The sequence below is a fragment of the Mustela erminea genome, chromosome 8, assembly GCF_009829155.1.
Source record: "Mustela erminea isolate mMusErm1 chromosome 8, mMusErm1.Pri, whole genome shotgun sequence".
NCBI classification, from domain to species: domain Eukaryota; kingdom Metazoa; phylum Chordata; class Mammalia; order Carnivora; family Mustelidae; genus Mustela; species Mustela erminea.
Genome location: NC_045621.1, coordinates 37,899,006 through 37,913,772, shown reverse-complemented (window position 1 = coordinate 37,913,772; position 14,767 = coordinate 37,899,006). Strand labels below are relative to the sequence as shown.

At 40.3% G+C, this 14,767-nt stretch overlaps 1 protein-coding gene across 1 annotated transcript in view; it reads right to left on the bottom strand.

The window, feature by feature from the left end:
* The window catches only part of FBXO36 (F-box protein 36), a 93,834-nt gene that overhangs the window by 31,734 nt on the left and 47,333 nt on the right, over positions 1 to 14,767 (bottom strand). The window contains exon 2 of the mRNA XM_032355083.1: positions 2,090 to 2,198. Within this exon, the coding sequence (XP_032210974.1) occupies positions 2,090 to 2,198 (109 nt within the window). The remainder of the gene's footprint in view (positions 1 to 2,089; positions 2,199 to 14,767) is intronic.

Sequence of the window (14,767 nt, the reverse complement as noted above, 5' to 3'; positions counted from 1 at the left end):
AGAAAGTAAATTGGATTCTGACCTAAAAATGAAATGTGTTATATAGAGGTTACTTTATTTTTAAAATTTTATTTGTAAGTCATCTCTATAACCAACGTGGAATAGAGTCACTCCAAGACCAAGAGTCATCCGCTCCAATGACTAAGCCAGTCAGGCTCCCCTATAGCAGTTGACTTCATCACTGCAGAAACCTGTCTATTTTACAGTTAAATAAGCAAGGAGTGCCTGGACTGATTTTTATTCAATGAAAAGTGGACAGCCTTTCCCCAACATGGTTCTTTTTAAGTACTTTCTATAAGGAGGTTAACTAAAGAAGATGTATGCAACAACAGGAACTGAAGTCAATCAATCCAGATTTTCAACTGTTTAAGGAAACAAAACCAAACCAAACCCACTCTCTGCCTAAAAAAACAACTATTACATGCTATAATTTAAGCAGTAGAACGTCTTTTAAGAGTGTTGATTATCAAAGATCCACCCAGAATGTGTCTTTAAGAATAAGATTAATGGGGGCGCCTGAGTGGCTCAGTGGGTTAAAGCCTCTGCTTTCGGCTCAGGTCATGATCCCAGGGTCCTGGGATTGAGCCCCGCATCAGGCTCTCTGCTCAGTAGGGAGCCTGCTTCCCTTCCTCTCTCTCTGCCTGCTTCTGCCTACCTGTGATCTCTCTCTGTCAAATAAATAAAATCTTAAAAAAAAAAAAAAAAAGAATAAGATTAATGTACTTGAGGGGCGACTGGGTGGCTCAGTTGGTTAGGCCACTGCCTTTGGCTCGGGTCATGGTCCCTGAGTCCTGGGATCGAGTCCCGCATCGGGATCTCTGCGCAGGAATTCTGCTTCTCTCTCTGACCCTATCCCCTCTCATGATTTCTCTCATTCTCTCTCTCAAATAAAGAAGTAAAATCTTTTTAAAAAAATAAATAAAATAAGTAAATAGAGCTTCTAAACTTAAAAAGAAATAAAAAAGGTTCATGCACTTGATTTTTCCACTCTTGGTGTTTAGTCCTGGCAATGCCCGTAATTAGCAGTGGCACCCTGGAAAGGCATATCTATTCTTAACTTCATTAGTGAAATGAAGATAATACTGGTTATTTCACAAGGATATTGTAATGATAAAATGAGAACGCATATATAAAAGTTTGATATTAACTCCTAATAAAATAAAAATTTCTAAAATGGCTTCTAGTTTTCCATTTTTGTACTGAAGGTAAATAATTATTAAGGAGGTGAGTTAAAGGGACTCCTTTTAAGAGACACATACTAAAGTGGTTTAGCATGAAAAGATGTTAACAACTGAGATTTGCTTCCAACTAATCCAGTGGGAACAGTGGCTTAGTGTGGAGATTTGGGCCACATTTTGAGTATCTTAGAAGCCAAGTGATAGGTATCTAGGAGTTTGTTAAAGATCATTTGCTTTTTATTTTTAAAGATTTTATTTATTTATGTGACAGAGAGAGATCTCAAGAGAGCCTAAGCAGGGGAGCAGCAGCAGAGGGAGAGGCTAGCTATCCGCTGAGCGAAAAACCCAAATGCAGGACTTGATCCTAGAACCATGGGATCATGACCTGAGCCAAAGGCAGAAGCTTAACCAACTGAGCCACCCAGGCACCCCAGCTTTTTATTGGAAATTTTCATATTATGAAAGCAAAAAGCACAGGGGAAACCGGAGGGCAAACAACGTGCTTCCTGATTAAGGCTACTTCTGAAGCAAACCTTGATGTTAAAAAGAAATGGCAGCAATTTTGCCAAAATGCATGAGAGTCCAAGGATTTGAGAAGTTGACTGTGTTTTCAAATAACCTTTCAATTTATTGTTAACTAAAGGAAACCCATTTTAATTCAATGTTGTAGGAAAAAATTATATTTATGCAATTTAAGATTATTAATGGAACCGACACTTTAACCTGGAATCTTAAACACTTGAAGATTTTTCGCAAGAGAAATTTCGGGATATGTTAGTAATTATCTGTCTTTGAGTACATAATAATATATCAATATTTCAAATGACGATATGCTGGCTATTTCTGTGACAAAATCTGTCACTAATTAAAGGAAATTAAGCAGGAAGTACATAACGTGCTTCCTTCCTTACCTTGAAGGTGGGAATTCTCTAGGAACTCTTCATGAGAGTCTTTTGCTTCTCCAGGCTTTGTTGATCGATACTCACTCCTCAGAGAGATCTTCCACCATCTAAAGACTACCTGTGATTGAATAGAGATGGATAGGAATAAAACTGATTCCGAGGGCGCCTGGGTGGCTCAGTGGGTTAAGCCGCTGCCTTCGGCTCAGGTCATGATCTCAGGGTCCTGGGATCGAGTCCCGCATCGGGCTCCCTGCTGAGCGGGGAGCCTGCTTCCTCCTCTCTCTCTCTGCCTGCCTCTCTGCCTACTTGTGATCTCTCTCTGTCAAATAAATAAATAAAATCTTTAAAAAAAAAAAAAAAAAAAAAAACTGATTCCGAAACCCAGTCCCAACAAGTACAGCTTGGTGTGGGATTTTGCAAATTCCCTGCAGTAGCCACTAAGGCTACGTGTCCAACGTCAGCTGTAACTTTGCCATCTGGTGTCACATCACATCAGAAGTGAGGTCTGCGCATCAGTCAACATTCTCCTTAGAGATTGGGGTCACAAATCAAAGTGCTGGAAGGAATCTTAAAAATCTATCATGTCAATCGATGTTAAAATCATGCAGACCAAAATGGCCATTTGTCTCTTGAGGGTCTCTGAGAGTAGGCGTTCTCTAACTTGGGGAGCCAGTTCCAAAGTAATTGCTCCACTCTCCGCCTCCCTTTCTGTCTGCAGGGCAGACACAATGAGTGGATACTTTCCTACAAGACCAGCACCACGGAAAGCACCATTATTATGCTTTGCCTGATGCATGTAAGGGTCATTACACAGGACTCTTCTTGGTAATGGACCTGCTCATGGCCCGTTGGACTTCTAGGAGCCTATTGGTTTATCTGGAGCAAACCTCATTTCCATGGTTACGGACTGCATGTAAGTTCTATGTTGATTTCACTGCAGTGTCAACTCCTGGCCCCGATGAGGAGCCCCCTGAAGCCTATCCAATTTGTCTCACGTCCTTCAACCTACAATGGAACTGGGGAATTATTGAGATGACAAAGCTTCCACCAACTTGACAAACAAACCAGATTTTTTCCACACTTAGATGAGGGCTATGTGGGAACAGATGGGTAAGGGGACGGTGCGGAGAAACTGGTTGGCTTCCTCTCTCACTGGTATCGCCGTGTAAGGTTATAGCAATAGTCCGGAAGGCTCGGCCCGAGCCAGAATTGTTAAGCAGGTGCAACTTGCTATGGGCCCTTCCCTTGTTTATAGTTTTCCTCTCTCCCATCCCCACCTACCTATTGCTCTCTGGGGTCTACACAGGTCCTTGGTATGCCTTTTTGGGCCACTGCCCTGGTCCCTACAAGCTCTTTGCCCCGTCCCTAGGCCCTTCTTGGTGTGGTTCTAGAACCCCTCCTCCCCAGCCTTCGAACTGCCTGACCACCTCATTGCACGTCTCTTCTTTCTCCCCACTTACAGGCCTGGGCTTCAGCCAGCTTTCCTCTCCTTATAGAGCTGTCTTCCTGTGCCCTGTCGTCTCCTGAGGTCCTTCTCCCAACCTCCTCCCCTTCCCGGATATCCGAAAGGTAACCACCAAACTCTCAGGGCTGTGGAGACTCTTTATACCATCTTACCTGGCACCCTGCCCTACAGAAAGTAGGACTTTTAATTAAAGGCTCACTATTCATATAGGTTTACATATAGAATATATAAGTTACAAACACCTAAAGTCTCACAAAACTTGCAGAAAATACCTTAACCTGACACTTTTGATATTCCTGAGCAGGAGCCTCACCAAAATGGTTCTCTTAAACATCTTTCCACCCCATCCCCACAGAGCTGAGGGTGTTTTGGTCCCTAGGACTGCTGTAACAAAAAACTAAGGGCTTAAATGACAGAATTTATTGCTTCACAGTTCTGGAAAGCTGTTGACAGGTTTGGCATCTCGGAAGCCTCTCTCCTGGGCTGGCAGACGACCACCTTCTTGCTGGGGCTTTATATGGCCTTTCTTCTGTCAGTGTGAATCCCTGGTGTCTGTCTCTTCTTATAAGGATACCGGTCATATTGGATCAGGGCCCCACCTTTATGATCTCATTTAACCTTAATGACCTGTTCAAAAGCCCTATCACCAAATCCCAACCGTGGGGATTAGGGCTTGGACATAGGAATTTTAGAAAGACACAATTTAGTCCCTAGCAGAGTCATCCATTACAGTATCTTTTACTGTATCTCTGTGATACACAGGGACATCAGTAGAAAGAGCACAAATTCTGGAGAGAGACGGAACTTTGTTATTTAATCGCTCTAAACTTCAGTTTCCTTTTTTATTCCCTTTCTATTAGACATCATTAAAATTAACATTAAATATGATAAATATTTCCTTTCTATTGAGGAAAGATGCCAGGCAATCCGAATCTAATGCTGTCTCTATACCACATGATCTGGAACTTTTGAACTAATGGGGAGGTCAGAAATAATTTAGTCCATCTCTTGCAACTCATACAGAGGAGCAAAATGTTTCCAAGAGATTGTGTTAGAAGTGGTGCGTTGTCCCTCTCTACGACCACATCACCGGAGGTATGTTACCGTGAAAGCAAGTCTTGGGTTGAATTCTGCCACAGTAAAGACACCACCAAGCAGGTACCACAAGAGTCCACACTACATTTCTGGAAGCTAAATGGAGTCCCCTCCTCACCGTGCACTTGGGCACGCTGTGGGAGCCTTCACAGGGAATTATCTCTCTGGGGCAAGTAAGCCCATATTACAATGACATAATCAGCTACCCTTCTGGCCAAATCAAGCAACTAAATCCCTGGGGAAGTGAAGGATTCCAGAACAAATGGAGTTCTAGATGAGGCACTACTCCAGCAAAGCTGTTAGCAAGCTTATTTCTTCCATTGTTTGAAAAAAGGCAGAGAGATGTACACAATTGTTAAAATATTTTAAATAAAATATTTTAAATTTTAAATATTTTAAAAATATTTTTTAAATATTTTAAAAAATTTTTAAATATTTTTACATTTTTAATACCTTTATTTTAAATTTTTATTTTAATATTATTATTATTTTAAAATTCTTAATATTTTTAAATTTTTTAAAAATTTTAAATATTTTTAAAATCTTTAAAAATTTAAAATTTTTAAAAAATATTTTAAATAAAATAAAGTAAAAAATTTTTTAAATGGCAGGGAAACACTTCTATAATCTTACTTGTCTCCTATCTTGCACATTACTCAATTCATCAGTGAAAAATTATTCCCAATATTCATTAGACTAATTAATTAGCCCTCCGGTACTGATGTAGGAGGCAGTTCTTGAAATGCTTGCAATACTGTCCTCTAGAGGGAGGATTCTCAGGGCACAGACTCAGATTAACTTGCACACAGGTTAACTTGCACACTACTGGCCCCCCTGAGGTATTTAAGGTAAATTACTGAGAATATAACACTTGCCTAAGGAAAGATGACTGGCTAGAACCAGAATCCAAGTCTCCTTACTTCCCACTCAGAAACACAGGGTTTGTTCTGAGGCACAAAGCTTTCTTCAAATATGACCTTTATGCTACGGGTCGGCAGATCAGTTCTACACAGCACAACACAGCAGTCAGAATCACTACTAAGCCTTGTTAAGACTCAATTATGCTCCATATTCTATACTTATTAAAAGAGAAAATTAGATATTTTCTACCACTTATTGTCTCTCATATTGGTAAAGTGGTGTTTTCGTTGTTTGTTTGTTTGTTTGTTTAAGTGATAAAGCCTAATATTGGTAAGGACAAGGAAAAATAAAAGCCCTTAATGATCATTGAGAAGGGCGTAAATTGATTTGGCAATACTCCTCAAAAACCTGATGTTCGGGACGCCTGGGTGGCTCAGTGGGTTAAAGCCTCTGCCTTCGGCTCAGGTCATGATCCCGGGGTCCTGGGATCGAGCCCCACATCGGGCTCTCTGCTCAGCAGGGAGCCTGCTTCCTCCTCTCTCTCGGCCTGCCTTTCTGCCTACTTGCGATCTCTGTCTGTCGAATAAATAAATAAAATCTTTTAAAAAAAAAAAAAAACCTGTTGTTCATTCCTACCCTTGGACTCAAACATTCTACTTGTTAAGAATTTATCCTCAGGGTGCCTGGGTGGCTCAGTGGGTTAAGCTTTTGCCTTCAGCTTGGGTCATGATCTCAGGGTCCTGGGATCAAGCCCCGCATTGGGCTCTCTGCTCCACGGGGAGCCTGCTTCCCCCTCTCTCTCTGCCTGCCTCTCTGCCTACTTGTGATCTCTCTGTGTCAAATAAATAAATAAAATCTTTAAAAAAAAAAAAAAGAATTTATCCTCAGGAGTTTATCAGAAATGTGTATAGCATATTTAATGAAGGATAGTTGGGAGAAAGGCAGGCAGGGACAAAAGGCCCCTGCCCTAAGACGTTACCACCCTTAAAAGGATTTGACACCACCCCGGAAGGAGCCCCACCCTTTCCCACATGATAGGTAGATGACAAAAACCTGATTGGATGACAGGCACATGGAGTTAATCAGATTAAGACAGCCCAAACCAAAAAAACCATAAAACCCCCTAGATCTTGGGGCAGCTGGTCAATTGGTTAAACATCTGCCTTCATCTGAGGTCATGATACCAGGGTCCTGGGATTGAGCCTTGCATGGAGCCTGGCATTGGACTCCCTGCTGAGTGGGGAGTTGGCTTCTCTCTCTCTCTCTCTCTCTCTCTCTCTCTTTCTCCCTCTGCAGCTCCCTCTGCTGGTGCATTCTCTCTCTCTCTCTCTGTAAAATAAATAAATAAAATCTTAAAAAAAAAAAAAAACACCCAAGATCTAAACACCAAATCGGCAATCCTCATGTGTCCCCTCCCTCTTCAGGAGCTTTGTACTATGGCTCAATAACTTTGCTTTGCTGCCCACCACTGTTCATCTGTCTGGTCTACCTCATTTTTCTAAGCAGCATGACCCAGAACCATGGGCACTAAAGAAGAATTCCTGTAACATTTTGATATAAGAATGTTTGTCATAAGTTAATTATGACAATGAAAAATCAGAACTGACCTAAGGGTTTGATAGTTGGGACTTACTGAATAATTATGACACACCTAGAAGATGGAATACTGTGCAGCCAATAAAAGAATACGTGAAAAAATAACACAGAACAATGTTAATGATCATTCGTGAAAAGGATCAAAATATATACCACTAATCCAAATATTGAAAGAAAATATTTATATATGCAGAGGGAAGGAAAATCAGTGTAGCAGTAAATGCAACTGTTTCACATGACAGATCCAGCTTGAAGAAAGCTGAGCTAAGAGGTATCCCCCAAATATTTGTAAAGTAGTTGCTAACAATTCTGGTATTAGCTCATCTTATGCCAAGTCATATATTCATATATAGCTATTGTTATGTATTTATCTCTATTTTGAAAATCTTAAAGTCTATAAATCCTGTTTCTTTTTTATTTTTTTTTTTTAAGATTTTATTTATTTATTTGACAGACAGAGATCACAAGTAGGCCAAGAGGCAGGCAGAGAGGAGGAAGCAGCCTCCCCGTGGAGCAGAGAGCCCGATGCGGGTCATGATCTCAGGGTCCTGGGATCGAGCTCATCCCAGGACCCTGAGATCATGACCTGAACTAAAATCACAAGTCAGAGGTTCAACAGACTGAGCCACCCAGGCACCCCGAGCATCTTGTTCTTATTAAGTGTGAATGTTTTGTTAATGAACATTCCAGCAAGAAAAGCTGCAGAGGAGTTTTCACAGGACTGTTGAGATTTAGCTGGAAAACGGGCTTGAGTGCTCCCCCCAGGTCTCCTGAATCTCCCAAAGGCCTGTGAGCCATAGGCGACTCTTTATGAATGAGGAAACTGACCTTAATGGCTTAGAAATCTTTGTCTACTCCTGCTGCTGAGTACCTGCTCCAGGAAGGATGGGCAGCGAGCCTTGTTAGAAGGTACATGCCACTATTTGGTAGTTTAGTAGAAATCATGTGACCATTGGTGGAATTCTTAAAAATTTTTATTTATATTTACCGTCTTTTTAGACCTCTTATGTATTTCCAGTAAATCTTTGCAATAAACTTGGAAATTGAGTTTCCTTTTGAAAAAGAGGTCAAAGGTTTCTCACTAATCCCTTGGCACCTCTTCTTTATCATTTATGAAGGCAAGAGGATGAGGCATTTGTTGTTCATCTGGCGAAGGTCCCTAAACGTTAGGTCCTTCCCCGCACTGGGCACACAACTCACTAGACAGCTCTTGAGGGTTCACTGGGAAAGAAATGGGCCCAGCTGGGCATCTCAGCATCTGACAATATTTGGACAATGCACATCTCGGTCCTCACTCCAGGCTGATATTGTGCTAATCCCACCACTCCCCTAACTGAAAAATCCTTCCATCCGGACAAAAACCAGAGAGAATCTGTGATTAGACAGGCCTGGGTTTAAACCCTGTTCTTTGTCTTTTACCCTAGGCAAAGGTCTTCATCTTTTCCGGCCTCAGTTTCATCTCCAAAATGGACATAATGACGATGTCCCCTCACTAACTCGTGGATGGATGACTTGAGATAAATCCAAAGAACCCAGCCGGATGACAGAGACGGGGTACACCACAAAGAAGGAGGTCCTTGCCTCTTTCTCCCTTCCCCTCTTGTTCACCTGCTGACTAGTCCCTCATACCTGTAATAGCCAACTCAGCCTCAAATACCAAGTATCTCTTTCCTCCTCAACCATCTAACAATTTTTGGTTCTTGATCATATTCTTCAAAGACATTTATTTCGGCTTTTCACTCTGACCGGGTATTTGATTTATTAATCATCAATAATCATTAAGAATTGCATGCTCTTTGCTGTATTTCCTCAACAGTTTAATTTTCATCCATCCAGTTAAAAAACAAAGTTGCTCATGAAGGCTTGGAATGACTTGCTTGATACCACACACTCAATGGGGGATTCCAAATCTTTCTAAGCGTCAAGAAATAGGTTTGTAAGTTAGCACGTGGCTGTTTCTGCTTTCTCTTGCAGACCACTGTTATTTTACCAGATCAAATTTCTCCCTGCTTTGGAAATCATATATAATTAGGGGATTTCACACAGTGGAACTGAGATACTATGTCATGGAGAGTTTGTGGAATCAGATCTTTTATGAGGGGAAGAAGGATTTCGTTTTTAACAGGCCAGCGAGAAATGGAGACGTGAGGACTGCAAGGTAAACCCCGCATGTAACTTTAGCTCTCGATATTACTCAAAAGCTCACAAAGCACTGGTTTTCCGAAAGGCAGAAAGATGTTATTTTTTTAAATGAATTATGAAGATAATTTTATTTCACCTTATTTAAATCAGACAACAATTATGGAGGTTTCCATGCAAATTTATAACATCAAGTATGTGCTCCTCTCTGTTTCTGTGTTTGGTTCAATTTGTCTAACTACAGCAAAACTTAGATATTCAACTATCCAAAATTTCACTCTGGAATAGTAGTAATTTTTATACATTAGGAATAAAAGAAACATTATTATTAATATTATTAGTAGTAGTATTTAAAGAGAGAGAGGGAGGAAGGGGCAGAGGGTGGGGGAGAGGGAGAGAATCTTAAGCAGGGTCCATGCCCAGTGCAGAGCCCAACATGGAGCTCCATCTCACAACCCTGAGATCATGGCCTGAGGTGAAACCAAGAGTCTGGCACTTAACCGACCGAGCCACCCAGGCACCCCAACATTATTAATGGATAAAATAAGTCTGAGGCTAAGATGAAAATGAAATAAAAAGAAATTTATAGTAAGAGCTGACTGCATTGAAATATTTCTTCAAGAATTCAGAAATGCAGTTGCCCTTGAAGAGTCCAGTTAGTAAATTTCAAACACAATGAATGTGATTAGGAATTGATAGCAGACAATGTCGGTTGCCACCCATCTGCCTTTCCTAGTAGAGCTGGGTTTGTCCAGCAGTCTCTCTCTTCTGCATAGCTTATGCACAGAGTGCAGACCTCATCTCTGGCTCCAAGAGGCAGGACATGATGGCTCCAGTGATTCTTGGCAGTTTTTTCCCTTTGCCAGGGATTGGTATGGGCATGTGATAAAATTTTGGCCAATAAGACACCAGGAGAAGGCTCCAGAAGCTTTGGGAAGATTTTATCACTTACAAGGAGAAACAGGGCACCTTTTTGGGCACTGATCATTGTGCTTTGATGTGATTGCTGGAGTTGCTGTAGCCATTTTGTGACTAGGAGGGGAGCCAGGCTGAGATGACAGCTGTCACCTAGAGGAGACAGAAGCAGTATATTGTGGAGAAGAGGAGTTTGAACACTCTCACTGTGCTGGGAACCTCTTTTTCTTTGGATGTGTTTCATGTGAAATAATACCATATTTCATCAGATCTAATACACTATCCATTGTATGTCATGTCACAGCATTATTTTATGTGCGTTGTAGAAAGAAATAACACTGGCAAAAAACTGACATACAATTTTTTTTTGAGATTTTATTTATTTATTTGACAGCAGGAGAGAGCATAAGCATGGGGAATGGCAGAGGGAAAGGGAGAAGCACGTTCTCTGCTGAGTAGGAAGCCTGATGAGAGCTCGATCCCAAGACCCTGAGACCATGACCTGAGTGGAAGGCAGATGCTTAACAGACTGAGCCACCCAGGTGCCCAGCATGTTTTTTTAATCACTTATTTTATATTTATTGAAAGGCTCTTTTATTCATCACTAGACATGTATTTTGTATTTTGTTATGTTATTTTTAGCATTTGTATTACTTCATTAATTTTATAAATTATATTGACACAATATATGTATTTTGTTAATTCTGATATAATACATTTATACTGTTCTTGCATGTATCTAAAAAAGGAAAATATAAGTGGAATAAATAGATGGATGTATTCCTGAAACTTCCCCAGATTCAGAGTCTGAGTCTTGTGGATCACACTGCGAACGAGTGCCTTCATTGTTTTATTCAGAATATTGTCTTCTGTGACATCAGTAACATGATGATAACCACAATAAAATAGAGCTCTTTTTTTTTTTTTTGAAGACTTTATTTATTTATTTGAGAGACAGAGAGTGAGACTGCATGCGAGAGAACACAAGTGGGGGATGCGGGGCTCGATCCCAGAACCCTGAGATGATGATCTGAGTGGAAGGGAGACACTTAGCCAACAGAACCACCCAGGTGCCCCTAAAGTACTGAACTCTTAAGCTGGCTTTGGGGCTATGGAGAGCTTGCCTCCTCTTGGCTTCTACTTTGGGAATGCTGTAAACATGTCTGATTCACCCCCACACTCTCATAGCTTCTGGATTTTCTTCTGAGCTGCTGCTCTGATGCCTGGGCTTCTGAGTTGTTTTCAGTTTCTAGCTCTTATGAACAAAGTTTCATAAACTTTTGTGTACTGGTTGTTGCCCTCTTTTACTCCTTTTAAGTTGTTAACCATCCTCTATTCATTAGCAATTCTTTAAAATAAACTGTCCCTGGTAAAAGAGCAATATGGTTTCTGTCTCTGTGGACCTTGCTTGAGATATCTGATTAGAATCTTCCATCACTCATTATGTAGGGCACTTGGTAAGAGCTTTTAATTTGGGGCTACTTCACGTCTAGGACATTTTTTTGTATAAATTTTTTCCGGATTTTTTTTTTTTTCCCTAGCTACTGGACGTCCTGGTCAGATTCTTTTCTTTTCTTTTTTCCCTATTTTTCCTCTTTTCTGTTTTGCTATAAGGGTTCCTCAATTTTATCTTCCAGCCCTTCTGTTGAGTTTTCCATTTTTCCTGTCCAGTTTTTTCTTTTCTAAAAGTTCTGGTTAATTTTCTGAAATTTTTTTAATGGCGTGTTGTTCTTGTTTCATGGTTATTATACCTCATCTTACCCTGCCGAGGCTATTACTGATGAATATTTTGTTCTGTGTGCATTGTCTTTATTATCTCCAAAATTATATTTTCTGGATTTTGGTGGTGGTGGTGGTGGCCCTGATGATTCGTTTTGCCTTTCCAGCCTGAGAACTCTTAGCTGTCCATGCATATTCAGGAGTGGGGCGCTAGAGAGATGACTGGCAGTTGTAGCATTAAGCAGGGCTTGTCCAGAGGAGGACCTCATTATAGGGTGGTCTGATGGGGTTCTTTGGTTGGAGGATCCTCAGTATGAGTATCTTTTGATCTCCTCACCTGGCCTGGTCTGATTCTCCAGAGAAGAATTTTCCAGCTTTCTACCTAGAGGGCAGAAGGCTGGCTGCCTACAGCATCCCGTGAGCCTCGGGAGAGTCAGAGTGAGTCTCTTAAATCAGGTTGTAGATTTTCCTTTCATCTCTTGCCATATTTAACACTGAGTCCCTCTGTCCCAGTGACCTGGGGCTTGAGGCCATGGTATCCCTCCTTACCACTCCAGAGACCAAATCTCCAGTCTTCTGGAGGGTGAAGCAAACTGCTCATGGTTGTAGAGGAGGGGAGGAGATGAGGAAGGTGGTTCTAACCACATCTCAAATAGAATTTTAATCATTCCTATTGTCTTCAGGTCCTTCTTTATCCTTGCTTTCAAAAGAACCCATTTTTACCCATTCTTGAGTCTCCCTGCTGAGTTTCTGGGGCACAAATTTGATTGCTTCCTGACTTGCCCACCACTGGCTTAGATTTCAACTTTCCCGGGGCTGTTGATCTACCATCATCTGCCTCCTAGTTTGCAAAATTGTTGCCTTTCCTATTCTCTTTGTCTTTGCAGGTTATGCTTAGAAAAAAACTCTGTAATTGTCATTTTAGTGATGTTGCCAGAGGGAAGGAAGATATATAACAGTTCTTTTTTTTTTTTTTTTAAGATTGTATTTATTTGTCAGAGAGAGAGAGCACAAGCAGGTAGTGGCAGGCCCAGTGAGAAGCAGGCTCCCTCCTGAGCAAGGAGTCTAACGTGGAACTCAATTCCAGGACCCTGAGATCATGACCTGAGCAGAAGGTAGACACTTAGCCAACTAAGCCACCCAGGCATCCTTATATAATAGTTCTTTAACTAGAAGCTGTGCTTTGTGTATTCTTTTTTTTCTTTTTTTTTAAGATTTTATTTTTTTATTTGACAGATAGAGATTGCACGTAGGCAGAGAGGCAGGCAGAGAGAGAGGAGGAAGCAGGGGCTCAATGTGGGGCTCGATCCCAGAACCCTGGTATCATGACCCAAGCCAAAGGCAGAGGCTTTAACCCACTGAGCCACCCAGGTGCCCCATGCTTTGTGTATTCTTAAGATGCTTAAAATGCTACCATAAAGAATCTGAGATACTATATTTCTCAACTTAAATACACAGAATAATGTAAATAATTGAGTTGGTAGTCAATGTTTAAACTTGGGAATATCTGTTATATTTATAATGATTTTAAGATATTTAAAAGAATGTGATCTACATTTTTTTAAAAGATTTTATTTATTTAGTTAGTTTATAGAGAGAGAGAGAGAGAGAGCACAAGCAGGGGGAGCAGCAGAGGGAGAAGGAGAAGCAGGCTCCCCGCTGAGCAGGTAGCCCCATGTGGGACTTGATCCTAAGACTCCGGGACCATGACCCGAACCAAAAACAGAGGCTTAACCATCTGAGCCACCCAGGTCCCCCCAGAATGTGATCTACATTTTGACATTCGTTCATTACAGCTTTGCACACACTTGGTTTGATTTCGTTAGATTTGTTATTTTGTCTCTTCAGATTTTAGAAATGCTTGAGAAAGTCAAATACATTAAATTTGTGATATAGATTAAAGCATTTAAGACGATTTAATTAAGTCTGTAGATAGTATTTACATTTAAGATAATTTAATTTGTTAAATTTATAAGTTCCATAGCTTTAATTAATAATTTCTAAGATAATCTGATTAAGTTTGTAAGCAGTGCTTAAAAGTTTAGAGGATTATGATTTGTTAACTCTAGTAAATTCATTAACCATTCATCAAAGGATAACGAAATTAAGTGTTTTGCATTGTCATTCAAAATTACATGATTTACAATTGTATTTGACTGTTTAAAGAAAAACAGATTTGGGGTGCCTGGCTGGCTCAGTCAGTGGAGCGCTGGCTTGCAGGACTCTTGATCTCAGGATTCCGAGTTCAAGCCCCAACTTAGGTTTAAGGATTGTAAATAAATACACTTTAAAGAAAAATAGGTCTTTAATTTTTAACTTTAATTGAATAGCAGTGATAAACACAAATAACTAATAAATCAAAATATTTGTATTAACTTACAAATTATAAGTAATTATAAAATAGTTCCCTAAATCCAATTAAAAAGATTGATTTAGGTGTTTGGGGACAACTTAGCCATTCGGGAAAAAAAATTTTTGATTTATACCTAACACCAGGATAAACTCTAACAGATCAGAGATTTGCAAGTAAAAAATGAGACCATACAGGAGCTAAAAGGAAAAAACGGTGAATCCCTTTATTATCTTTCTATGTCTCAAAATCCAAAAGCCTAAAAGAGAGGATAAATTCGACTATATAAACATAAAAAACTTGGAAACATGAGAATGTTTAAAGCAATTTATTCATAACAGCTCTGGGTTGAAAACAACCAAAATATTCATCAACTGGTAAAGAGACAAAGACATCCATATGACAAAATATTACTCAGCAATCAAAGGAACCACTGATACCTGCATCACAGAAAGGCGAACAGAAATCAGGTGAGTGGTACCCAAGGGATGAAGGGTGGGAGAGAGGAATGACCGCAAAGGGACATGAGGGAAACCTTGGGTCGACA